Source organism: Eurypyga helias, unplaced genomic scaffold, assembly GCF_000690775.1.
Source record: "Eurypyga helias isolate BGI_N326 unplaced genomic scaffold, ASM69077v1 scaffold5164, whole genome shotgun sequence".
In the NCBI taxonomy this organism is placed as follows: Eukaryota; Metazoa; Chordata; class Aves; order Eurypygiformes; family Eurypygidae; genus Eurypyga; species Eurypyga helias.
This window is the reverse complement of record NW_010248109.1, coordinates 28,829-55,666: the sequence shown is the minus strand read 5'-3', so window position 1 is coordinate 55,666 and position 26,838 is coordinate 28,829. Positions and strand designations below refer to the sequence as shown.

The window sequence follows — 26,838 nt, the reverse complement described above, 5'->3', positions numbered from 1 at the left end:
GAGGATTAACCTCACAAATGAGCTATTCTGAAGGTCTTTTTCAGACTCCATCCCCTCTTTACTTTCTCTTTACATTCACAGGCTGATTTTGGCAATTAGCTGATAGGGGAATAGGGCCAGCATCTGACTTTCTGCTTTACCCCTCAAACGCAATTTCCTCTAGGTTTCTGAACACCCCTTTGCTCTGCCCCTTTTATCAGAGATCAATCTCCTCTTAGACCAGCCTGTAACTTCTCACCCACCCTCTAAAACACAACCTTCCCAAGTTCTTCTCATAATAGATCATCCAAAATGGTGAAGTTGGGTCACACTTGGCTTTCTAAAATTTTTAATAACGGGATTTTCTGTGCTGCTCTGGCTGATTTTTGGGTGAAAGAGTGGTAGGGATTTAGCATCCCTGAGCTGAGGACAGCATCAAAGATTTTTGCAGAGGAACCTCCCTGAAGGAAGGAAGACAAGCTCCATCTTGTAGAACAAACCCTCTGAGTAGTGAAGGTTTTGCACAGGGAGCAGTGAGAAGATTTAGATCATCTCCATGGTCTCCTGAGGTCTTACTGTGAGATACCACATGGTCCCATAAAAAGTAATTCCTATAGAAAACAGATTCCCTTATGGGAAGAAAAACATTAAATTTAACAGGCATTTTCGGGGAAACACACTGGCTGTCCAGTGTGGGTTGAACATACTGGAGACCTCTTTTTCAGCTTTGGCGTGGCTTTGCCTTCCTCCCCTCCATGTGGATGGCAAATAGCACCAACAATCCTGCAATCAACCTTTGTCTCAAAGTTAATGCCCTGGGATGCAGGATTAGATTTCAGTTTCCAGGCTGAGGGGTAAAGCTTTGGAAAGGATTAACCAGATAACAGACAAAAATTTTGGCATCGGAATGGTTTTGCATAAACATCTACACAATGCATTGATATTATATGCTCTTCAAAAGAGGAAAAAACCATTATTTTTAATGTTTTAATTTGCCCTGATGTTAGAGAAAACGAAAACAAATTGACATATCACATCAAAGATAATAATAATAATAATAATAATCCATAAAAATAATCTGACCGACCGGCAGCATTTGTTGGCTTTAGAAGGCCTCCCATGAAAGAAACACAGCTGAACACATCTGAGAGCTCTCGGCTGGCGTGATGAATTCAAGTTTTAAAAACAAGTCTGGGGATACTCCCTGTGTGCTAGGGCCCTTTGACGTTGGCGGGTCTGGCAGCCAGGCTTGCATAGTAAGCACACTGAGTGGGGTCACACTGTCCATTGGCTCCCGGAGGTCCCTGCGGGCCCATGAGACCAGGTACCCCAGCTTCGCCTTGAGGGCCAGGTGGTCCTGGCATCCCATCTTTGGCATAGCCAGGCTCCCCTGGGAGGCCTAAAAGAAAAACAAAACCACCCTTGGTGAGCGGCACTCCCAGGTGCAGGACTCAGCAATGCAACATCACAGGAGATGGCTTTGCTGCCAACCTGGAGGCAAACATCAGCTTCCACAGACTGGAGTCTGGGTGGAATATAACTACAAGGATGTGGCAAATGTGTCTTATAAATGCAAAATTTCTCACCCCCTAGGATACCCTTGGGCTGCAGAACTGTGTTATTGCTGTTCTTCCTCTGTCACCAGGTCACTGAAGTTGTGCAGCTGCACAAGCCAGCTAATGACATATAGTCCTCCCAGAGAGAAGGTGAGGATGGGAAAGCTTGAGGCAAGACCCAACTTCAGGAGATAACTCATTTATACAAAGCGTAGTGGGTCCATTGTTGGTTTAAGGCAATGCAGGGCCAGTATGCCAAATGCAGTTATGAAGGCTTCCCATAGTTTTCTTACCCAGCAAAGCAGGGTGTAGGCAAAATGGATCAATGTCTCCTAATTTCAAATTAGAAACAAAATATATTTGCTGCTCCTTTGTCAGCAAATGTAAAGCACAAGCTGTATGCCTGAGGCACAGGTTTTGGATATAACCTTTTACAACAACTGAAGCTACCTGGGTTTCTGGGTTCAGCTTGGTCACAATAAGATTCTGGCAAGGGCAGATAAGGCACTTCACTGTGTATCTAGTAATTAAAGCTTTAGTTTAGATTCATCCCAAAGGTCAGTTCACCTAGTTGTTACTGAGACCGATCATTATACCTGTCAATCAGGCTGAGGAAATAAAGGTGGTCAGATATGATGCCAAGTGATACATTTTTTCCCTTTGGGCCAATTTCTACTGAAACTGTGTATGCCATATTTATGTTATCCTGATCATCTATCTAATATGGCAGAGACCTCTGTCCTTGTAGCAGTTGTGAATTATGTGTTTTGTGGGACATTCTGAACAAACATACCTGGAATTCCAGGAGGACCTATCTCCCCTCGTTGGCCAATGCCAGTATCTCCTTTCTCACCCTTTGATCCTCTTTCTCCTGTAAAGAGGGAAAGAAAAATAATGAACTGGTATGATCTACAGAACTAAAGAATACTACCATACATATTCCATCCAAACTAAAGCCAATATATTTGCTAAAAATAGTTCCTAATTGTGGCCAATCCTCTGAGATGAGACATTAAGTGAGAATGAAAACTCACTCCACTCCAACCCTGGACAGACATGGAGCACATGAGCAATTGCTGGTTTTCAGCAGACTGAGGCTACTTCTAACACATGCATTTTAAGGACCACTTCGATGCTACTAAGAGGAGAGGTGGATGACAAAATGTGGTGGGGACACTACTTTACTGGACTTTGCAAACACACCAAGTTTCACTCACCTTTGGGACCAATTGGTCCAGCTGCCCCTTCAGACCCAGGCTGGCCAGGCCGGCCAGGCTCTCCCGGAGGGCCAGCTCTTCCTGGGAGTCCTTCCTTCCCAGGAGGACCAGGAGGACCTGGTCTGCCATGGGATGCTTTTACTTGTGCAGGCTGTATCTGAGCCAGGAGATAGGCTAACTTTGCTGTGAAGAGAGGGAAATGGATTTGTTAAACTAGAAGGTCAGTGCTCCAAGACATGGAGAGTCAGAACCAGTGGCCCAGTAAAGTCCAAGTATTGTCAAATATCAACTTTTCAGGGCCACCCATTTGTTGTCCCCTTGCAATCCTTTCTCATAAGCCATGGCAGTGTCTCCTTGACCCTCTCTAGATTATTTAAATCTCACTTCTTAGTGAGAAACCTCTCCTAAATTTCCTACTTAATTCTAAACACCTCTCTCATTCTCTGCTCCTTGTCCACCAAAGATCTGAAATGTCCTTTCCCTTAGCTAAGCTGCTGTGGATGTTTGTCAAACTGCTGCTCAAAAAAGAAGAGCCAATTTCTACTTTGCTGCACAGAGCGAGGTATTACATGGCTGCTCTGTAGGGAGAAAGCTTACTTTTCCTGTTCTGGGCTGTTACACATGTGGAGTTAAAGCTTATGTCCTCATTTCTGGGTGTGAAGTTAGAAAATGTAACTAAGGCAGCGCCCTGTGTCAGCATATTCTCCAGTATCCATGCAGGCATATTGCTTGCGCCTTCCAGAATCAGACCATGAGCAGCATAGCAAGCTCTTAAGACATACTCAGCATCACAAAAACACCCTACAGAATGGAGAAAAAAGGGTTTTCTATCTTCTCTTCATTGATCTAAAATCTTGAATGCTTTTAGATCGGCATGGAATTTGAAGTCTGAGAGTGTGTAAATAACATCCTTCACATAAATCATTCCGCTGAACCATGTTCTTTAACCTCAGGAAAATGAGCATAGCTACATTTCAGCTACTCCAAGAGCTGTGCGAGAACAGCAATACAGCTCAACATTTCATTGTAGATGGGGTCAGTAGTGATCTGCCATTCACGTACTTTGAGAGAAGAAGCAGATCACATCTACTGCACACCCCCTTCTCATGCTGATGAGTATTAAATGTAACAGCCAGAAATCAGGAACACTTCTCCTCCAGCTGCCAACTTCAAAAGCAAGTTTACATCCCACTCTGATTACTTTTTCTTCCAGGACCCCAGATTCGTATCTGGTTTAATTTGTATCTTCTCTTGTCCTGTGATCTCAGCTCAGGCATCTGCAGGAATGAGTCTGCAGCAAAGCTCTTTTGGTAGCAAAACACCACGAGGTGATTAGCACAGGCAATGGCCTTTGGTTGAAGAAGGGAGAAAGCCCTTGTAATATTGCTGGGAGCACAAAGCCTGGGGGACAGTAAAGATTGCTAAGCACATTTCATTTTACACACTCCTCTTTCCATACAGGTTTGTCACTGCATTGCTTTCTGTAAGCGGTAGAGGTTAGGGTACCACAGCTATGGGAAGTGGCATGCCACACCACTACAGCTATCCATAGTTCCTTCCTACTCTCAGATATATTTACTGGCTTCCCAGAGCTGTTAACTTACCATCTAGCTGCTTGTCTAACTCCTCTTGGATGAGTCTTCTCAAAGTCTCTAGAGATGGGGGTTCCCCCTGGAGAGTAATAATCACAGGAGTAGTGAGACATAGTAATCACACCCAGGGGATGTGCAATCCCTCCACAAAGGGTTTGGTAGGTTGCATTTCATCACCCACTGCACACACAGGACTGCAGGGCCTGCATGGAAGAAGAATGTAAAGGGACACAAAACAATTCCCAACCTGCTGGCAAGCCATGGGCTCAACCGTGTAAGCAGGGAGCCTGGACAGAAGGCATAGTACTCTGTCCCTGTCTTCTAGAGAAAATCTCTCTCCTATACACTCGCAGGCAAAGTAGTAGAAACCAAATCAGGAGACAGCCTCTGCCCTACTAGACCATTGTGGGAAGCCTACCTCCTTTTTCAGCACTGCATGTTTCCCTGCAGAGGGAAGCAGGCATGCCCCAGGGCCGTTAAGGTGGGTATCTAGACTTGCTATAAACACTCATACTGGATGCATCGCCTGCCAGCACGTCTTATCTCTGGAAACAGAAGCTAGTTTACATATATGATACCCATTCTTCCAAATGAGGATAATGTTCTGCCTGATTTCAGGCTGCTGAAGGGAGACAGGGGATGTGGCTGCCTGGCTTTGGTTTCCTACCCAGCCTCCAAGGGACAGTATCTTTCATCTCCTCTCTCAACTCTTCTGTGTGGCATTGCTGTTGAACAGCTGTAATAGCTGTCAAAACTCAAAGTTATGTGAACAACAGCTCAGGATGATGCAACTGAAAAAATGATGAAAGCATTTTTAGGCTGTGGCTTTCCATGAAGATAAAAAATAAGGGGGTTTAGGTTAACCAGATTCTTGTCTTTGCATAAAGTCAAAAGAAAAAACGTAGCTGTATCTCAAAAAACATCATTTTGAACCACGACCAAATATTTTCCTTGTAAATCAAAGTGAGATGCTTCACTTGAAATACACTTCATTTTTTTGCTAAAATTACCCTTTGAATTCCTGCCAGTTTTGAAAATACTTCTGGTCAACCTAAAGACTAAATTCTTTTATGTATGAACTATTTGCATGAAAGTGTTGCTTTTCCCTCACACCAATATTTAAACATACAAGGATACAGTCTGTCCTCTGCGTTTACAAAAACCTTGTGAGGTCTTCTGAATCAGAAGTTATTCTTCATTAAGAAATGTAGATTTTATTAAATAGTTAAGAGACATTTCAATTTTAATCAATAACATTGCTAGCAAGTACAGAGTTGGTCCATTTGCTGCCTTCTTCTCAACACAAATTTTGCATGTGAAAAAGACATGTTTATTGGTGACAAAAGAAACAAATATGTCATTGCTACTAACCATTTGTGATGTAAGTAAACATGATGGTGGAACGTACTTTGAAGGCTTAGAAATTATCTTTCCAAGCTTTAACGCTCCATAATCTCTATGCTGCTGAGACACACTCAGAAATTTTTTGTCTAAAATTTATCCAGCTTTTACATCAGAGATTATTTCACTGTTTATTCCGCTCTGAGGTAATGTCAAATTCATCCTCAGGACGGGCATAGCGGCTTCACTAGTGTTGGTAGTTTTTCTCATTCTTCTACATACATTACCCGCCGGCACTCTCAGCAGTGAGATTGTTTCCCGTTAGGGAAAAAAAAAAAAAAGAGAATATTAAACAAAAATAGGATTTAATGAATTCTGATGAGCTGACTCCAGGATTTCCAGGAATACAGCAGTGACCTTTCCACGGCTCAGCATTCTGTCTCTCAAAACAACCTGCAGCAGACGAAGGCATAAAACCTCCATATGAAATGCTACGCATTAAGATCCTTACAGAAAGAAGCTTCTTCAGACTCCAGAGCCAGGGCCATAGTCATGACCTGATTTAGGCTTTTTGGGGTTACAAGGTGTTAAGGACTGGCTGCCCTGGCTGTAAGTCCGGACTGCTCAGCTCTCCTGAAATTCAACCCAACACTCCCACAACACACCCCTGACGTATGCTATAGCTCTCTTTCTTATGTATCAAGAGATAAAAACACTGCCTCCCCATTATAACACACACTTGCTTTGGCTTCTGTCAGCCTTACTGTTATCTTAGGAACTTTACTGATCACACATTGCGGCAGTAAAATGACTGTAGAAAGCCTTTCTATGGCAGTCTTACCCTTGGTCCTGGAAATCCTGGCTGTCCTGGGGGACCGGGAGGTCCAACTTGCCCAGTGTCTCCTGGGGGGCCATGAGGACCCATCAGTCCTGGATGGCCTTTATGACCAGGTATCCCAGGATCACCTGGAGGGCCCTTTTCTCCAGGAGGGCCTTTTTCGCCTTTGATGCCAGGTTCCCCCTAAGTGGAGAAAAAAAAAAAAAAATGCCAACACAAAATAAGAGGCAAACTTCTGATTTCCAAGCACAGTGAAACAGAAACAGCTGAGCTGGCAGAGTTACTCACTACAACATCTGGTGCATTACAAATGGCCCACGAATTATTACTGACGGAGAATGATTAAATAGAGGGCTGGGAGGGTGGGGAGCACAGCAGATCTCTACAGGCCATGCTTCTCTCTTGAATGACCCTTTCCTCGACCCTTAACTCAAAATAGCTCTCTTTATTTCAATGTAATGAAATAAGTAATAATATTCTCCAACCTACCCTCTCTCCTTTGGAGCCAATTTCACCTGGTTTCCCTGGTGCACCCTGCAACAAAATAAGGGTGAGCATGAAACAGCTATCCATAATAACAGCAAATAAGAAAGTGCATGCCTTTGCAATGATTCTTATGACCTGGGAAAAATTTCTTTCCCTGTCAGTCTCACAGGTTCCTGAGAGCTCCCTGTTTGCTCTCAAATATCAGCAATTCAATAAAAAAATCAGTTTATAGAAACGCATGCAGCAACCTTGAATGTTTTTTTGGGGTTTTTTTCCCCCAAGACACCAGGCTTACTTTATAAGAACCGGGAATATAACTTACCTCTTTTCCGGGAGGACCTTTCTCTCCGGGTTCTCCCTGAGAGATACAGAGAGTAAATTTAGCACCACACTGCAAGTTGGAAGAAAGACCTTACCTAACGACCACAAGTCTTGCTTTCTGTTAAGAGTCCAAGTTTTCTGCTACACAGCAGTGGGTTTGCACAATTTATCCTTATCCTACTACTATAGGTTATTCCTGGAAAGACACATCCTACCATTTAGAAAGCAGTTTTTAGTAAAGCTGCCTACCATGTATGTGTTTGTAAATAAAAAAGGAAGTAATTTCTACCGAACCAGCCGAGATCAGGACAGATGTTTCACTGAAAGTGTGTTCCTGCTTTCAACACATTTTATTCATTTTTCTTACAGACGTTTCACAACGCTTTGTACATTTCACTTGGGCTGGTTTAGTTTAAGCAGTGCTAATGTTACAGCCCTAACAGTCTAAAGATGTAAAGGAAGTAAATTTTGTAAGAAGAGGTACCATTTTGTATGACACCAGCTGAGATAATGGATAGAGAGCCAGTGATAAAGCAAGTTTGAGCCTAGAAGCTTGCTTGTGTTTCAGAATTATATCATAGAATGGTTTGGGCTGGAAGGTTTAGTCAACCTCCCAATATCAAATAGCGTCAGTTTAAACAAGCACGCTGTTAGGATTTTTTCTCTATACTCTACATTTATAATGTGATAAACAGGCAATACAGTCTTTGCATTTTAGCATTTCAGTTAAAAAAAATAAATACTGCAGTTCTGAAGTGCATGGATAAAGCAAAGAAAACATTAAACAAGTTACTGCTAAAATTCTGCCCTGTTTCCCATATAATCAATGGTAAGATTCATCTTTATATTCCAGTTACAATCCACACACGTGATCGTATCTATAATGTGTGCAAGCAGGTGGTGTTTTTCCCACAACCTGGAAAGGAATATAACAGCTTTGACAGTGCTAGCATACATCCATGTATGCATGAGCAAAGTAACTAATCACAGATGTGTGATTACGTCAGCTCCAAATTAGGCAGCATCAGACTCACTCAAGTATTCCTTAGGGCCATTTCAGTTTTAAATGGCCACCACGTTTTAATTGCTGTTTTAAATTAATTTTCCAGAGAAGTGTTTCTTCATCACAAAACTCCCTTTCTAATCATAAAAATAAGGAAGAAATAAAGAATCATCCAGTGAAAGATTCAGCTCTGCTAATTCAAATGAAAACCTTTTAAATCTCACTTTAAGTCACAGCAGAGCCAGAAACAAAAGTATTTACCTAACATTCATCTGTTCCATCTTTCCAATGGAATGTAACATGTTTTACTTGGCTTAGAAGGGCTAAAAATATTTGATTTCAAGGCTATGATATTTTTATGTGTGTAGGTATTGTTTTAGACCACTTTGGGGTGTATATGAATGCTTTAATTGTGATATACTTCTGTTGCTGGCAAAATACCTGTATTATTATCAGCATTTAAAATTTCCCTATTTATTCCTTTTGGGATTCATGCAGAGATATAGCCTGAGTAACCTACACACCCCATACCCATATTAGGAAGACTACTGATCCATCTGATCCATGCACACATTATTAGGGCTGACTGACAGGTACCAGTTCAATAAATGAGATTATGGATGTTCATCCATAAGAAAAATACTATTTTTGCAGTCCAGTTTCCTTTAGATGTAAAGAGTTTGGTTTCTGGATCTGTCAGATTTCCTCACTCTGTTTTTTACACAGTTAAAGATGACTATGATGTCCCACCTTCATCAGTCTAACATTTAAAAGCAGGCAATGAGTGGGTCTAATCCATTCCCATGCATACTTACAGGGGGTCCTCGGGGTCCTATGAAGCCAGGGAGTCCTGGGCTGCCACTTTCTCCTTTATTTCCTTTAGGACCCTTAGGACAGAAATGAGACAGACACTAGTAGCCCCTTCTCCAAAATATCCTTCCCAGAGCATGCATTTACAGATACATTGGACTGGGAAATTTCACTTTAGCAGCAGGACTCCCAGAACTGACAAGGAAAGGAAGAACAAAGTCATTTAGAAAAGCAGATTGCAAACACCATGTTTGCATTATTTATAAGCTATGTGGGGCCCCTGTGGAAAGATGAAAAGGAAGTGACAATTATGGAAGTGACAGGAGGTCTGTTCAGTGGCTATTCTGGCGCTGCATGGCTTATAAGGTGGTGTTGCAGAGTGGAAACACAGTGATGTGCAACAACAGGGAAACAGTGCAGATGGCCACGCTGCTCAAACCTGAGAATACAGTCAACAGACAGCTACTGAGTTGCTCCTTTGCCTTTATTTCTAGGTGCAATTTAAAACATGTCTGCCTTTTCCTTATCTTCTGTGATATTCTGCCAAACTATCCCTTTTTCTTACACATCAGGGCAGCTTAAACGGCAGTTCACGATACAGAGCCATTTCACATACACTTCTGATTCTTTTTTCACTCCTATTTTAACCCCGTCTTTCACAACTTTGTCCCCTACCTTCTAATCCAGAACATATCCCTTTACCTTCTTAGACTAAAACCTGTCTTCATTTTAAGCTCATCTTGTGTAACATGAGCACCAACGAACCTGACAGGCACAAAGCACATGGCTTTTGGGTAAGCAGTCAGCCCTGGAGATTCAGGAGCTGGGCTGCATTGCTGTGCGCAGGCTTGAGCACGAGCACTGTGAAGTGCAATGGGCACTGTCAAACAGCAGATGCAAAAGGAGAAGGGTCCTGAGAGGTTTTACCTTGTGATTACAAGTCAGCGATGGTGAAGGTGACCCTTATTGCCACGATAACCTTTCTTGCTTCTCTTTTTTTTCAAAATAGAAATGTAATCTATTGGCTTGTCACACCACATTGTGAAGGAAATTAGCACGTTTCCAGACAAGGCTGAATATAAATGGACTTGTGTATAGCACAAGGAAATACTTCCCATAATAACCTTTATGAAAGGGAGAGGATTCATTTTAATGACAGAGAAGGATACTGATGAAATGACAGTATGTTCTGCTGACCAACACTGCCTCATTGTTTCCCTGTTCTCAACCGACTGACTTTATCCTTTTTCAATCTCTTACGTTATTTTTGGACTCTAAATCCTCTGGAGCAGAGACAGCTGTAGTTCTGTGTTTGTGCAGGAAGCTACCTGGTGAGTGCCTGGGACACTAGCTGACGGTCCAGGTAATGTGATAACATGATGGTGATTAAAAAATAACCCCTTTTTGGCACTCACAGAGCATCCCAAAGCCACAGTGGCCTGGTGAAGACACAGAGAGCCAAAAAGCAATAACAGGAACTGGGAGCAGGGGTAGGTGTAATGAGAAGAAATGAAGGTTGAAAAGGCAACAGCAGGTACATGGAGTAAGAAGCAGTGGCAGTGGTCCCAGGAAGGTAAGAAGAATTTATGTCAAGTGGAAAAAAGCAGCAGCACTAAGTCTTGGCTGCAGAAAGGCTGAAAGACTGCAACACGCCTACCCAACCTGTAATCTGTGAGTTTTCACCTCCCCATGAAGAAAAAAGGTGCTACTTCCTTCACTGAGACTACTTAGGAGGAGACATACCTGCAGCAACATGTGCTCAGGGCACACGACTGTGGCAAGGCTGAGGTTGCTTTATAGCACTGCAGGGGTTACAGAGTGCAGTTCTGCTGCAGTTTTTCAGATTCTCTTGCTATGCCTTTGTTTCTATCTAAATCGAAGAGCCCAGCAAGCTATAATGTCTAGCTGGACAAAGAGGGAAGAGTCGTGCATTGTAATAGGTGCTACTGGACACAAAGGTACATCTGCATGGATTTGCTGAGCCCTGAACAATTTGCAGAAGCAGAACAGAGAGAAAAAAAAAAACCAACAACAACAAACCCCACAACTCCTCACTGTCCTCCTTACAGCTCTTCATTACCATGCTGTTCTTCTGCACAGGATGGCCCCAAGGGGATTTCATTCTGCTTCGTGATCTTGGTTTACTGCCCACTGTTTGCTCTTTCCCCAAGTGCCTGGAGAGAATTTTTCTGCTGCTGCTATTCCTCGGTGGCAGTCTGCCAACTCCCTGAGGTCCTCTCCTTCTTTGTGACAATTCTCTGCTGGCTGCACAGTCTCTGCTTGGCAAAATTAAATCTACCGGCAAAGATGAGGCATGCCAATCTTTTTTCCATACTACATAGTCAATCATTTCCTTTTTCTGTGAACACTTAACTTTTGATGGGAAAAAATGATGACCCAGCTAAAAGCTCAATTCCAGAAACGTAGCCAAACCCTCTCCAGTGTTGTGGCCAGACAGTGATTTTCAGATTACCGATCTTCGGACATGGCAGCTCCAGGGATGGTAAGCAGCTACATATAATCCACTCCATCTACACTTCAGTCACCTCTCCTTGACCCAACTGCTTGCTGCATGAGTTTCCCTTCATGGTACTTACTGGGTTACCTGCTGGGCCAGGTTCTCCTGCAGATCCAGGTGATCCATTCTTGCCCTGTGTCAAAAGGAAAAAGGTTAATGAATAGTGTATACTACAATTAAATTGTCCACCTACTGCTACCAAAGAAGGGATTTCTTTAGCATTGTCCAACCCACTCTCTTGGCAGACTGCAGGGTAAGGATCTCTTACTTCCACTGCACTTGACGCTACAAGTTCTTCATCCCTGATTGCATGGCAGATCCCATCTCAAGCCAAAACTTGAAAGATGTGTACCCAAAATCCCCTAGTCTGAGGAGGACCAAAACAGCACTCCTTTTCCTCCTTCTTTTCTTCACCCTTATCCCTATCATATACAGCATCTTCCTGGACACATGGAGCCACCTACTGTGGCTACTCCAAGTCACCAGTGTTCAGAGAAGCCCCTTTCATCCATGAAGGGGGGATGCACCTTGAAACACCTCTTGGTAACTCACTGATCAATGTTAAAGAGCTCTGCACTAGCCGATAGATATCTCCAGATCCTCCCACATCTTAGTCTTTTAGAAAACTTCATCTCTTTAGTGACTATGTCCTGCAAATTACTGCCTACCATCCTCTTCTCAGGGCCATTAACCGAAACACGGTCCAGAGACCAAGCATCTATTTTTTAATCTTCTTGGATTCCCTTTTGGGGAAGGGAGAGAAACACTTATTCTAAAGCCTTGAGGCATTTCATACTTGCCTGACACCAGACAACTCAAGAATGAGCCAAATTATCCTTTAAAAGGACCAATTTCTCACCATTCCTTATCAAAGCAGCTGAGATGACCATCTACACTGTTAAAAGTTTGGTGAGATGAAATTCTACACCCTGCTTCTCTCTCCCCTTGACTCACCATGCAGAGATGTTTTCCCCTGCATTGGAGTTGATCATAAAGACCAACCATTTTACTGGCAATATTCAAAATCATATCTCACATTCCTTTTTAGAGAAGAAAAAAAGCAGAGGAAGAACAAGAGAAACTGATACTTTTCCCTCCAACATACAAAACTCTAAGTTGCCCTTCTCCAAAGAAGAATATGGCCTGGAGTTATGATAAGTTCTGTCCCCTCAAATCTTCTTATTCATTGCTAATGTTGTGCGGGGGCATGACATGTTAGTGAATGATGCCAGCAGTACAGGAATAATGAGATAAATTACAAGGTAGACACAAGGAGCTCTCCATATGTTCCTGCAGCCTAATTTTTAAACCCCAACCCTCCCAGCACAGAGGGACCTGCTGCTCCAGTCTGTGGCATTGCTGGCTGAATCAGCATTTTGCCCTGATTATGGAACATGTTGTAGAATCTGATTCACTAGCAAGTCTTCTGAAAAGGAAAAGAAATCATTCACTGCAACTTATTAAAGATGTGCCTAGGTTCAGCAACAGAGACCTGCATTCAAATTTGGAAAAGGTTGATTTTTAAGAGAAGATTGGAAACCCCATGAAATTAATAAAAGTAATTTCTCAGCCATCCCAAATGGCACTTTCTGAAATGTCAACTAAATGGCCATTTCTCCACTGACGTCGTAATAAAACTCTACAGGTGTTCAATTAAACAAACCTTTTCTTAAAATTACGGGGGTTTTTTTCAGAAAAAATTACAGAGAACATGACAAAAATGAATAGTATCACAACTAGACCCCACATATCTCAAACTGGGCACCCGCAATTAGTGTCTGTCTTTGAAACCTGAGGACATGTGAGAAGCGAGTGAGATGGCAGAGGCAGGAGTGGAATATGAGCCCTTCTGACACTGCAGTCCTGGCATATTCCACTAAACTACTCTTCCCACCAAGTCAGCAACCATCACTCCATCGCACTATTATGAGCCTTCATCAGTTTCTAGCAGCATCATGCTGATTTGTCGTTCTCACAGTAGGCAAAGTGTTTTAATCAAACATCATCTGAATCTTGCTTAAGACTCTTCTTCCACAACAGACTTCTGGTCCGCAGGACATTCCCACTATACACAGGGTACCTCCAGAAATGGCTTTGTCAGGAGAGAAAACTCACCGGCTGCCCTCTGAGTCCTCGAGGGCCCTGAGGTCCTATGGGGCCAGTATCACCCTGAAATGAAGAAACGTATTATGGTGTGTGAGGAAGATCTGCCACGGAGGCAAGCAAACAAGCATTTAAAACTGTTCCTACCAAATTACACAGTTCACACATTAGGTGGAAACAGCGTTAAAGAACCATCCCTATCCTCTTCCAGGTATGTATGAGGAAGACCAACCTTTTCGATTTTAAATATCTACCACTAAATGCAGTCTGATTACAGGCAGAAACCATGATTATCAGATAATCTTTAAGCTGGATTTCTCAGTGTCGTGGTTTAGCCCCAGCCAACAACTAAGCAGCACACAGTCGCTAGCTCACCCCACCCCCTCCCCCCCCTTGGGATGGGGGAGAGATTCTGGAACAATGAACTAGTGGGTTGAGATAAAAATAGTTTAATCGGACAATACAGGCAAAGGAATATACAAAACCAAGTGGTGAACAATGCAACAATTGCTCACCACCCAGTGATCAGTAGCTCATCCCTGAGTAGCAATCACCCCCCAGCCAACTCCCCTCAGCTTATATAGTGAGCATGACACCTTATGTCATGAAATATCCCTTTGGTTAGTTTGGGTCAGCTTTCTGGCTACATCTCCTCCTAGCTTCTCTACAAGAATCTGAGAGAACAGAGGCAGTATGAGAAACAGAAAAAGTCCTTGGCTTAATGTAAACATTGCTTAGCAACAACTAAAACATCAGTGTTATTGACATTCTTCTCAACACAAATCTGAAACATAGCCTCATACTAGCTACTATGAAGAAAATTAACTCTATTTTAGCCAAAACCAGCACACTCAGGAACAGAGATGCTCTAGTATTTCTCAAGAATTTACTACTTTGGTCTTTCTTGAGGGAGGCTTAAGACCTGCTTCTATCTTCTCTGAGGGCTTCCCTTAGGTCTGTCTTCCATTTTACTTTGTCTAGTACCACTTACAGCACAACAGTTTTCCAGTGATACAAGGGGATGCAAATGAGAAACCACTTCCCCAAGTCCTGTGGCAGTGGCACATCAGCCACTCGGTACATTGCTTAGCAGCTGCTGCAGGATCCCACGCCAGCTGCACTCTCCCAGGACTTTGTTACGTGACTGCATTTGACACTAATAATGTCAAAGGATCTGTTTGTACCATCTTTCTTTCCTCTGAGCAGCATCATCTTATTCCATAGGTATTTCATAGACTTCAGCGGAGCTACACACTCAGTAAGGTACAAATTTTGCAGAGGAAGCGTGACAAAACCTGGCCCAGTGGGACCTGCAGAACGAAGCACCGCTCAGAGAGGGGTGACAGAAATCAGGTCCGTGGCTACGCAGCACATCCTGGGATTCAAACAATGCAGTTTTCTCTGCTTTCCCAAAGATACTCATTTTAAGTGTCAGCAGCTAAGCAGTGACAAAGGCCCTCAAATTCTTTGTTACCCTAATGATCTTTGCACAAATCATTCCCCATCCACTGCTGCAGTAATTCACTCTTTATTGCAGTTTCTGCAGCTGTTTTAGGACAGGGTCACTGTGAATGAAAATCTTCATTTGTCAGGCAGCAGGAAATTAGTTTCTGCTTAAAATGGTACACTTACATCCTTCCCTGGTGGCCCCTCACGTCCAGCTGGACCTGTCGCACCTGGCTCCCCCTGCAATTCAGCAAAAAGGAAAGAAATATCAGCTCAAGGTCAAAGACAGACCAGTAACACCACTGTAAGTGGTATGGAGTTTCTGCAATATTGGGCTAAGCTCAGTGAAAACTTTTTAAAGCCAACAAGAGCCTCGTACATCATACATGACACACAGTTCACAAAAATAACTCAGAAGCATCTTCTGTAACTGATGCACAAGGCAATGCATTACTTTCCAGAAGCATATTTGCTACTTTGAGTGCAGTCAGTGAAAACCACCGACCTATTAATGATACAAAAACTACTGTAAAGAGGAAGAGATGAGGAACTCCAGCACTGGATTTTTCAGCTAAGCTCCTGCAAGCAGAGCATTTTATTTCATAGAACCATAGGATGGTTTGGGTTGGAAGGGACCTTAAAGATCATCTAGTTCCAACCTCCCTGCCATAGGCAGGCATTCCACTAGCCAGGCCCGGGTTCCCCAAAGCCTCATCCAGCCTGGCCTTGAACACTTCCAGGGATGGGGCATCCACAGCTTCCCTGAGCAACCTGTTCCAGTGCTTCACCACCCTCTCCATGAAGAATTTCTTCCTGATATCTAATCTAAATCTCCCCACTTTCAATTTAAACCCGTTACCCCTTGTCCTTTTCCTACAGGCCCTTGTAAAAAGTACCCCCTCAGCTTCCTTGTAGGCCCCTTCAGGTACTGGAAGGCTGCAAAAAATTTCCCTGTAAAAAGCCAGAATTAGGCAGAGGGACACTCAGTTTTGTATTATATTTTCTACATCCAGGAGCTTTTTGTACTGTAGTGCTCAAAACAGAGAGGAGACCAATTTTTCATACAGGACATGAGTTTTGGACTTTATGATCCAGAGGTAACTAAGTCAAAGCACTAGAGACATTTCTATTCTCATTTCTGTAAATTTTGTCCCTCAACTTACTTTGCACTTTTGGGCTTTCTGAAGGAGAGCTAATACTTGTCAAACAAAGTGTAGTAGTCTTCACCTTGCACATCAGCATTTTTACCAGAGGGATGTGGTACGGAGACATCCTTCAAACTTTCTCACAAAGGGCTGTCTCAAAGGGAACATCAGAGGACTCAGCTCTACCACCTGCTTCACCTTATCTGGAAGCAGAACTTCAGCAGAGGGAACGAATTCAGCTGCTGTGATTTTATACTATGTGTGTGGCCCATGGAATTGAAAACAGGGCTGTCATCATTTTTATCTATTGCCTCAGAAAGGTCAACTTCAATTCATACAGTCTTTCTCCAAAGGATCCTCTTGTATGTGTTACTTACCCGTGGGCCTGGGGGACCTGTATCTCCTCTCTGTCCTTTGAAACCCTACAAAAGAGAATGAAAGCAACAATCACCCATTACTCTGATGCATGAAATGCTAAGAAAACTCTATACTGAATCTGCACTTAATAATCTTCCCAATTTTGCCTGAGATTACTGGGGAATGGTCAGCATTGAGCTGTTGTGTTCCGGAGAGTGATTAGGAAGGGCCATATCAGAAGGAGAGAAAAGCCCTTTCCAGCGCTCCTTATGCTGCAGGCCAAGACTGTACCATTTGTATTCCTGGTGTGACTAGCCCAAAGATTATTTAACCTTAAATTTCCTTGTCCCCATCCTTTCAGAGGATGTGTAACAAAGCACAAGGGGTACAGCTGTGACAATGCCTTCTGGTAGAAGGGGTGTCATGAGGTTATGTGCTTTAAATTCTAGGGAAGGGACCTACTCTTCTCCAAGTGTAAAGAATTTGGAAATGCCTGTGTTTGATTTCTGTTGGTTATTTATTTTTTTAGTCACAATGCCATGACTATTATTAGCCAGGCCAGCCCTTTGCTTATATGTTTGCATCAGTAAAGACCTTCATCTGCCCAACAAAAACTTCCCAGTTACAGTACAGAAAAGTGACTGGATTGAATCCTTCAGAGCAGCACCTACCGGTAAGCCCCTGGCACCCTCCTGCCCTGGGAGCCCTGGTTCTCCAGGTTTTCCCTATGGGAAACAAGCATGTTCATGTTAGTGAGAGTATCAGGTCCATCTCTGTCCTGTTGAAAACCTCCTACTCTCCTCCTTCAGATGAAACATGACTGAGAACTGTGATTGCCCAGGGTTTCTCCAGCAGCTTTGGAGTCTGAGTGTGCAAGGAGGACAGTAGTGACAGACATTTCCATACATACCCTTACACACACTGTCATAAATGCAGCCTTTGAGGTTCAAAGACAGCTGAGATCTTTGGACTGCTGCACCTTTACAATGCTTTAATGTCAAAATGGTAATGTACAGCACTGCACCAATACCTAGTAAGCACGTACAAAATCAGCATCTGCAAGTAGGAACCAGGTGTTTTGATGGTAGAACACAACTGTCTGCAGCTGCTTTGGCAAGCACTGCTCCACGTACTGCTTGTCCTAATGACTGGGGACTTGGCTCTTCACAGAACCACTTAGTTCCTTTTCACAAGTCAAAGAAAGAAGCTGGCAATTCCAGATACTGGAAGCACATCCTTCATATAACAAACACAGTTGCAAGGAATAACATTCACTGCCCAATTTAAAACATTTCCTTTTGGCTGACAACTTCACGGCTCAATTTTTTTTCCCTCAACAAATGCAAATATAGACTAAGTAGAGAAAATAAAAAGTCTAATCCTGGATCACAGAACTGTATTCTTTACACAAGTATTCTTTAAAGACACTTCCTCTAAACTTTTTATGTCCCATAATCTTCCACCTAAAAAATGAATCACTAGGTTTAATGTTACAAGACAACCTTCTGTCTCTGCAATATTTATGGTAGCTGTAAAAGTGGAACCACTGCGTTTTAGTGTATTTATGGTAGCTGTAAAAGTAAAAGAAACCAGTTTCTTTCCAAGATTGCTAGTGTGTGACTCATAAATTGCTCAAGACAATATAGTCCAACTGGTGTTAAAAAAAAAGACTTTCAAACACGCTCCCTGCCACCCTCCCCACCAAGGAGTCCACAGATAGGCAGCTCCAAAAGCAATAACTAGATGCAGGCTCTGATTGCTTGAGCGAAACAGTTTTAAATTACATTACCGGTTCCCCAAGAGATCCTGGCTTGCCATCTTTGCCATCATTCCCAGCAAGGCCCTGTAAATGAAATGCAAAACAGGGTATGAAGAAAGAGTCGAAAGAGAATATTGGTGTTGTTTTTGTCAGTGTGAGTTTCACAGTGACAACTTTGCTTCATGGCATACTTAGGTTTGCCTAATCCTCCAAAAACTACCCAATTTCTATAGCTCAGCTATAAAAGTCCCCTTGCCACACCACTGTAACTTCATAAACTGTTTCCACTTCCAATGTATTAAGTCTAAGGGGTTTCCCCTTTTGAGTATGATGAGCACTCCAACAATCTTAAAACAGGATTCTAAAAAAAGCTGTTATAAATCATTGTAATGCCATCATCTTCATTCAACTAGGCTACTTTACACTAGAAATGTACCCTATCCCTATGGCAGATTAAAAATCCCCAATGTTGTACTAATACATTTTCCAAAAGAGAAGAGTCTATGCCCAAGATGCACTTGAATTAGTGCAAGGGAATTATTTCAACAGTAGATTCAGATGAAGACATAGTCTATGAATTTTTGTGTCCTCACACTGGAGCTATTAGTTGATCTTGCTCTGCATAAGAGTGTTTCTTCCAATGAGAAGGCAAATAAGGAACAGACCTGATTCATGTTGGTAATTAACACCTAGATTTAAAGTGATCAAAGACAGCATTCACACTGTCCTGGATCAAGGACATAACATCAACATGACAGACACCATTACAGATCATGCATAGCTTTCAGAGTACCTCAAAAATGTCACCCTTGCTCTACACACTTATGTGTTTATGAACAGTCTAATGTATGGAATTAGAAGGAGCTGAATTGCACTCACTGGAAGTCCAGGCAACCCTGGTGGGCCCTGTGGACCTGGAGGGCCATCTTTACCCTGGAAAGAAAGCAGAAACACTGTGGGTCAGTGCTTCTATCAGATGAAGATTTATCAAATGTAGAGTTTGATAAGGGACAACTGTGAGAAGCTGGTCTTGTAGCCCGTGTCATAGAGTGTATGAGGTTTCCTTGGATTCCTTCTAGCTTAAACTGGAGGTCTTTATTTTCACATAAAATATCCAGTTTTATAAATTATTACACAAGGGGAAAGCACTGAAATCACTGGTAATTTTTCTCTGAAGTTTAATTATATTTAGTCCTTAACTTCCTGCATGAGGTATCCAGCCAGAAAGTTGAAGACCTTTATTTTATACCTAACAAATGAGTAGTTATGATAAGTGCCTTGCTGACAGTCCCAAGAAACCTCCTTAATTTACGGGACTGGACAATAGTATCCCAGGTCTTTCACAGTGTCTCAGCCTTGATCATCCATCTGAAAGGGAATTTCAGCCAGCCTGTCCATGTAGTCTCTGGCCTCTCTGCTGACAGTGCCCACTGATTTCATAACAGACATCAGAAGGACCATCACTGTTCACCTATGATGAAATTCAGGTTGAAATGGATCTGCAAAAGGCACTTTGCTCATTAGGAAACTCTGCTCTAGAAATTAATCACAGAATTACACAGTTTTAAACTGTTCCAGCTCAACAGCGGGTATTACTCAGGGAAGGTTCATTTTTCCCTTTTCAACCTGAAGTTAGCATTAATCACATTGCTTATCTCTCCCAGGGGTTTCTGATGCATTACCATAAAACAGCATCTGAACACCCTTCGAATGAAACAGAAGTAGAAAAATTCTTCATGAACTCCTCAAAGGTTGCATCTGTACTAGTATTTTCAGTGGTGCCAGAGAATGGTCTCAGGCCCTGGCTTCTGAGCAGTCTGTGCTGTGACATCCTTCAACAGGCTGCTGGTTTCATTTTGGCTATCCCCACGCACAGTTCAGGTGCTAGCCTGGGTCATGAAGCATCTTAACAGATTTAGTTGTTCTGTTCTAAAGGCTAAGAGATGTTAATAGCAAGGACAGATGGACAAGTGGTACAGAAACCTCCTTAGAGGACACATGGACTGGATTATACTCTGGCTAATGTGGAGTTTCTTTTGGTGAGTGTGCTGGATTCAGCCAGGAAAGAAAACCACGACAGTGAGTAAACAGAACAGCAAGAACACAGTAACCTGTGGTTATTTGTGGAGGTCCTATTTGCAGGTGTAGAGTTGATTCAGGCTGAATAGTTTGGGGAGCTTTCAAGGGACATTACATGGGTTCCAGCTCAGCTTTACTTCACACAGCTAAATAAAGGTGAAGCTGGTGGTAAAATACACAGCTTAATGCTTACTATGTCTCCTGGGTTTCCCGCTGGTCCTATTGGTCCTGGTGCCCCATCTGGTCCCTAAACAAAATAAACCAGAAACAGCATGAATGATTAATGGATTTTGTACATTTGTCAATAGTCCCTACCACAGCTGGATGGCAACACTGAAGTTTTCTTCAGTCACTCAGTTCAGCATTCATTCCATCATTTCTTCATTCATCAGAGAAAAGCAGTGCCAACCTCTGCATTCAATCAGCCTCCAAAGCCAGAAATAGTCAGATATTTGAGTTTGGTCCTGGCCCTTCCTTTTCAAGATAGGAGACAAATAGGAAAAACCCAATCTTGTGACAAAAATAACTCTGAAGAACAGAAATTATGGGAGCAGTTTGAAGCACATTCAGTGGCAGGCAAACTCCCAGAGTCACGAGTCAGTGCAGACAGAAGAAAAAGTCAGCAGAAGTTGAAGAAAAAAAAAAATCATCAGGTTTTGCTCTGCTTTGACAGGCTCAGTTTTACTTTGCGCATTTCCTTTGACTGTGAGTTATTCAGAGGGCCTGATAAGACAATTTTAAGAATTTTAATCCTACTAGAATAACCCTATGGCTGTGCCACTATGAGGTTGTTACAGATACAGTAAAAGCTTCCCCTAAAATAATGCTTATAGGAGCAAGAATGACCCACAAAGCAGGTCCATGTGTCATCCCAGTGGCAAAGCATGCAGCATCTTTTAGGGTCTGCTACCATATGAAAACAGAGTTGTAATCTAATCCTCTTTTCTGATATGTCCTGTCATTTAGTCACTGTACTGTGAATTCAGCTTTGAAGAGACTGTGCTGATCACCAGGACAGAGGAAAGCTGCACACCTTTAGCATGGCAGAGCCAAATTGCACCATAAGCAGTGATTATGACAGGCAAAGAGAGGCATTTTGGAAATAAAAGCCTTTCTTTAAGGAGAAGTCCCAACTCTTGGAGGGCAAGCAGCGGTACCATAGGCAGGAGAGCCAAGTTATTTCAGCCCTGTTCTGCACTGTCACCCCTTTTTAAATACAAAGAAGCACAGTTGTATTTATGGAGAGAGTAGAGCTAGGAGTGAGAAGGTATGTGATGGAGGCGTTTTAATTCAAAAGTAACTCACAGGATATGAAAATTGAAGAAAATCAAGTCTCATACCACTGTGTAAAACTGAGAACTACAATACTCTTAGAACTGCTGGCTGTAGACTGACAACTCATTCCACATGTAAGAAAACACCTATACACATACTACTAAGTAGCCTCTGCGGATGATCTTTAAGGTCCCTTCCAACCCAAACCATTCTATGATTCTATGATCATTGTCTTGTATAAAGAGAGCAACTGAAGCTTTGTATCGATTTACAGTGTGAGCTGAAGCAATCAGTGAAAACTGGCCAATGTATTAAACAACAATTATCATGAGTGGGGGACACTCAGGGGACCATTAGGAACCCAGTGAAAAATGCAAATACAATGCACAAAGAGGTGGGAATGGTCCTTTCTTTCCATATGGAGCTCACAACAACCTTTATTAGTAAGGAAAAAAACAGGAACATCTTTTCAACAGAGGAACTTACAGGTGGACCGGGATTTCCAGGAGCCCCTGAGAAGCCAGGCATTCCAGGATGGCCCTGCAGAATGAGAAGAGGGACTTTCTTTATGCATTACGTACATCTCTAGTTGCATGGAAGTTGCCTGTTGATTGAACATTGTGAAGTAACATCAAAATGAGACAGCACACAGAGAGCTGGTTATAAGGAAATAAGGAACCATGGCTTTTTAGAGCATAATTTATTTGCAAAGCATGCACTTCAGAAATAAACAGTTACATTTAAGGTGCACTTTTTCTAATGTGTACTTTAGTCTATACTATTGGGAGATGAGAACAAATATTGTTGAATTGTACAGGCCAGGAGATCAGGCAGGAAACCTGTTTAAAGTATCCTATACATATAATTGAAAAGCTGCTGATTTGCACCTTAAACTACTGACTCTGCCCTTGGCAAAATTAATTGTGAAGGTTTCTCTAATTTAGATCATTCTCCTCTTTCCTGTGGCATCTCAGTCCCTCCTGAAAGAGGTAATTCTTGCATTCAACTTCTAGGACAAACACTGTCTTTTTCGACCCAAAGACACCTGACCTCCTGGATCCCGTCTACACATTATCTGGGGATGTCATGAAAGGTTGAGTAATGTATAGAATTGAATGCACTTAATCTAGAGATGAGGAAACAGATCATAAAGGAAGGTATTAATTGGAGATGGGGATGGAAGCCTGTGGAAAAGTGCTACAGTTCCACTCCTTAGCAAAGCCCATTTGACATTTATTAGTGATGAAGAGCTGCCATCTTCCTCCTCTGCTTCTAAGAAGGGTATTGTTCTACTGGCATCACGGGAGTTATTGATGAAGGAACAACCACAGTGATATCATTGTTGGAAAACATATTCTGTCTTTACCTGTTCACCTTTTTCTCCTGCATCCCCAGTCATACCACGGTCTCCTTTAGCACCCTGTTAATGAAAAAAAAAACCAAACCCCAACAATGAAAGTCACTTAGAATCAGTATTATATCAGCTTTTGACCTATTTCATAAAGCACTTGGACATTTGAGCATAAAACACATAAATTAGGACTGAATCTTACTTGCCCTTCTCTTAAATTCTTTCCTAGACTTTCACTACCAATGTTGGAGTCAGGAATATATGTGAAGAATGGCCTTTGAGAAAAACCATCATAGCTCTTATTTTTTAAATATTGTAGTCTCATGGACATGAAGAGGACTTCCACATCCTTAGAAAGTAGACAGGTTGTTAAGAACTTCATTACTTTAGATCTTGGCAAGGCATCCTCTGGCCCAGCAAAGGCATCCACAGTATGAGCTAGTAATCTCCTGTCCCTTCAGGGACAGCACCAATAAAAATGGCATTTCTAAGGTACCATACCATTCTCATACCCAGAAAATGTCCCCTCTTTCTCTCTCTCTGCCCCAGTGACAACAGAACAGAGGAAGCTAACTCAAATGTAGGTTGTATTTATCAGTGCTTGAAGTAAGGCAAGATGAGTCTCACACAGTGAACAACACTGAGATTATGGAGTGCAAATTATGAACAGTGCACAGAACACCAACGAATTGCTGGCCATGGAAATAATACTCTGGTTTACTACATGAAAAGAGACAAGTGGAGGAGGAGGGCTGCTATGTACTAATTAAAAGAGGCCTAATTCCTATTGCCTGAAGGTGTGAAGCTGCTCATGAGCAAAGATCTGTTGTTCTCCCGCTCTGTTTCAGAATGGGACCTAATACTAGTTTGGATGGTGTTGGTAAGAACAACATACTACATGTTCAAAAGTTCAGAGCTCTTTGGGTTTTCCACTGCAAGGATCCTCCTAATGGATTTAGAAAGGAGTCACAAAGACTGTCTTTGTGCTTGCACCTTCTTAGGGGTCTTACAATATTTTAACATATGCAAACTCTGCGAATATACCTTTTTATTAAATACAAGTTAGAATATCAATTACTTGATTTTATTTTATGTACAAGTAAGTTTTAAAATTGGTCCTGTTACTTCAAGTAAACATTTAATCTTGCTGCCCAAATCTCTGCTTTCTCATAGCATTCAAGAAAGCAGAGGCATGGTATATCTCAGACTGTTGGCATTTCTGCCAGTTATTGTCTTTATGGGTTACTAATTCTTTTGTAAGTTTTCTCCTGGAATATTCTTTCATTTTGATCAATGCTATATTTACTTTTGAGGCTTTACTGCTCTCCCCACTACACTTTTAATTGCAAGATATAAAATTAATACATGAATCTCTATTAGCCTTTCCTACACTCTAATTAAAGTGCAAATACAAAGACGTTAAAATAGCAGGAGCTGTTTTAGACAGTAAGTCAGTAATGCAGGGAAGTCTGGAGGAAAATGTGGTCCATCATAAAACCACCTTATCTCTTCCTCCATTGATTTGCTTTGATTTATTTCACATTAGGCAGTTGTAACGGTTTTAATTGTGACTAGGCACTGGCATTGTGAGCAGACTGATGACAGACCTCTTCATGGGAAATGCTTGAAAGGGATATTATTGAAATCCTTCAGACACTGGAAATTCTGTGTTGGCAGAAGTTAGGCCAACTGTGTTGGCAGAAGTTAGGCCTAGACTGTTAGGCAGAAGCACATATCTGAAACAAGGAGTTCTTCCTATAGTGTGTTTCAGGAAACATTCAGGGTCTGTGGATAAAACCACTATGGAAGAGAGCATATATGGAGCTCAGCACCCCATTGCATCACCCTTAATTTAAGTTACTGAAGCATATAGGATACAAAGAGGAGAGGAACCTGAAAGGCGGCTACTGCAGAGGCTTTAATTTTTTCCTCTCCTGATTTGGACTGAAACTGACTCTCAAGTTCTTGTCTTTCATCAAAACAACAATGTAATGAAATTCAGCATCAAGAATCAGGCTTTTCATGTATGTGCATGTGTGACAACTGCAAAGGGATAGCAGAAGACACTAAGTGAACCAGTGTTCATGTGGGGAGCTGTGCAGTTCTGCATGCATGTGCAATTCCAGTGAATCGCTAGTACAGGGTCCATGCAAGAGGCCATCCTTACCCCATTACACAGAGATGGATGTCACCAAGATCTTGCTTCATCCAGTGTACTAACTAGTGACAAGTAAGTTTTCATTAGACAACTAAAGAAAATCAACCAACCTTTGGGCCATCCAGCCCAGGTGGGCCCGCAGGACCTCTGGGACCAGCATTTCCCTGCAGTGCAGAACAGGAAGAGTAAACACCACTTCAGTCCATTGACTCCACAGACATATAAAAACAATTCAGCAGGTTGTTGATGGGAAAAAAAAATACATCAACCATCTGAAAACATTGTAAGAAAAACAAGGTTACACCACATCCAAGACATGGTCACTTACCATTTTCCCATCCTGTCCATCTCTACCTGGTGGTCCCCGGAGACCTTTATCACCTTTGAAACCTGGGATGCCTGGTAGCCCAGGTGGGCCAGGAGGGCATTCACTGCACACGTCCTAGGAGAGAACACAGAGAAATAAATGAGCAGTAGACTGAAGGTGCGTAGCAGACCCTGCAGACCCCCCCTACAAATGCAGCAGTGTGGTGCAAGTATAACGTGTAGGCCTGTGCAGTTTGAGCATGCAGGGGAGGATCTGGGTTACTTTGCCTTACAGAACCGAAGCGAGGGTAGCGTGGAGCAGAGCAAGGGTCAGCAGCTGAGCTCACACAGGCTCCCATGGAGAGTTTCCTATCAGCTCTAGTTGGACAGCTCCTAACTGATATACAGGATCAGGAAACCAAGGAAAAGCTCTTCCCAGTGAGGAAGTCAGACAGCCTCAAAGCAAGGCCAAGAACAACTTTGCTTTGACGCTACAAAACTAGTAGAAAACTCTGTCTATACCAGTCTGAAAGAGCTGGGTTACTACTCAGAGGGCAGATTGCTAGGAAAACCCCAGGTGCAGGACAATGTAAGAAAGGATTCTCGGCAAGGAAAACTATTCAGCTGCTAGCATGTCCAAGGAGAACTCATCCAATGGAGTTTATGAAGACCAAGTGAATGTCACAGTGTCTTGGCCAAACTGTATCATGAAGAATTACCACCTCCCTCCTTCAAAAACTCTTTGAAGCATCAGCTCAGTAGTCTTTACATTTCTGTTATCCTCAGGAAACAAAATACCATGGGTATGATATTTCCATTTCAAAAGCAGGCTCCTTTCAGCAGAATGGGAGTGAATCCTGCCAGTAAGAGACAACATAGCCCAACAGACAGATCATCAGGCCAAGAGTTAAGAGATCTTACTCCAACACCCAACCCTATCAATGATCCATTGCAAAACTGTGGGGCAAACCATCTTTCAAATCCTCAGCCCCTTCATGCATACTTTTCTACTTACAATATAAGTGCTTTAGAGACACCAAGAAGAACAGAGCCCTAATTTCATCTGGAGTTTCAAGGTGCTGCTTTACATAGAGCTGTACTAAGTGTGGAGTGAAAAAGTACTAAACAGAAAGAATATGCAAGGCACGTGAGTGTGTTTAACCATAACATAATCAAAGGAAGAAAACAAAGGAACATG

General features: G+C 42.4%; 1 protein-coding gene across 1 annotated transcript in view; it reads right to left on the bottom strand.

The window, feature by feature from the left end:
- Nucleotides 1–954: 954 nt before the first annotated feature.
- The window catches only part of COL22A1 (collagen, type XXII, alpha 1), a gene marked incomplete at its 5' end in the record, with an annotated part of 52,637 nt that continues 26,753 nt past the window's right edge, over nt 955–26,838 (bottom strand). The window contains 20 exons of the mRNA XM_010150945.1: nt 955–1,378; nt 2,329–2,406; nt 2,753–2,935; nt 4,357–4,423; nt 6,527–6,706; nt 7,013–7,057; nt 7,332–7,367; nt 9,149–9,220; nt 11,741–11,794; nt 13,777–13,830; nt 15,397–15,450; nt 16,733–16,777; nt 17,384–17,437; nt 18,502–18,555; nt 19,351–19,404; nt 20,744–20,797; nt 22,312–22,365; nt 23,192–23,245; nt 25,445–25,498; nt 25,663–25,776. Of these exons, the coding sequence (XP_010149247.1) occupies nt 1,191–1,378; nt 2,329–2,406; nt 2,753–2,935; nt 4,357–4,423; nt 6,527–6,706; nt 7,013–7,057; nt 7,332–7,367; nt 9,149–9,220; nt 11,741–11,794; nt 13,777–13,830; nt 15,397–15,450; nt 16,733–16,777; nt 17,384–17,437; nt 18,502–18,555; nt 19,351–19,404; nt 20,744–20,797; nt 22,312–22,365; nt 23,192–23,245; nt 25,445–25,498; nt 25,663–25,776 (1,548 nt within the window). The remainder of the gene's footprint in view (nt 1,379–2,328; nt 2,407–2,752; nt 2,936–4,356; nt 4,424–6,526; nt 6,707–7,012; nt 7,058–7,331; nt 7,368–9,148; nt 9,221–11,740; nt 11,795–13,776; nt 13,831–15,396; nt 15,451–16,732; nt 16,778–17,383; nt 17,438–18,501; nt 18,556–19,350; nt 19,405–20,743; nt 20,798–22,311; nt 22,366–23,191; nt 23,246–25,444; nt 25,499–25,662; nt 25,777–26,838) is intronic.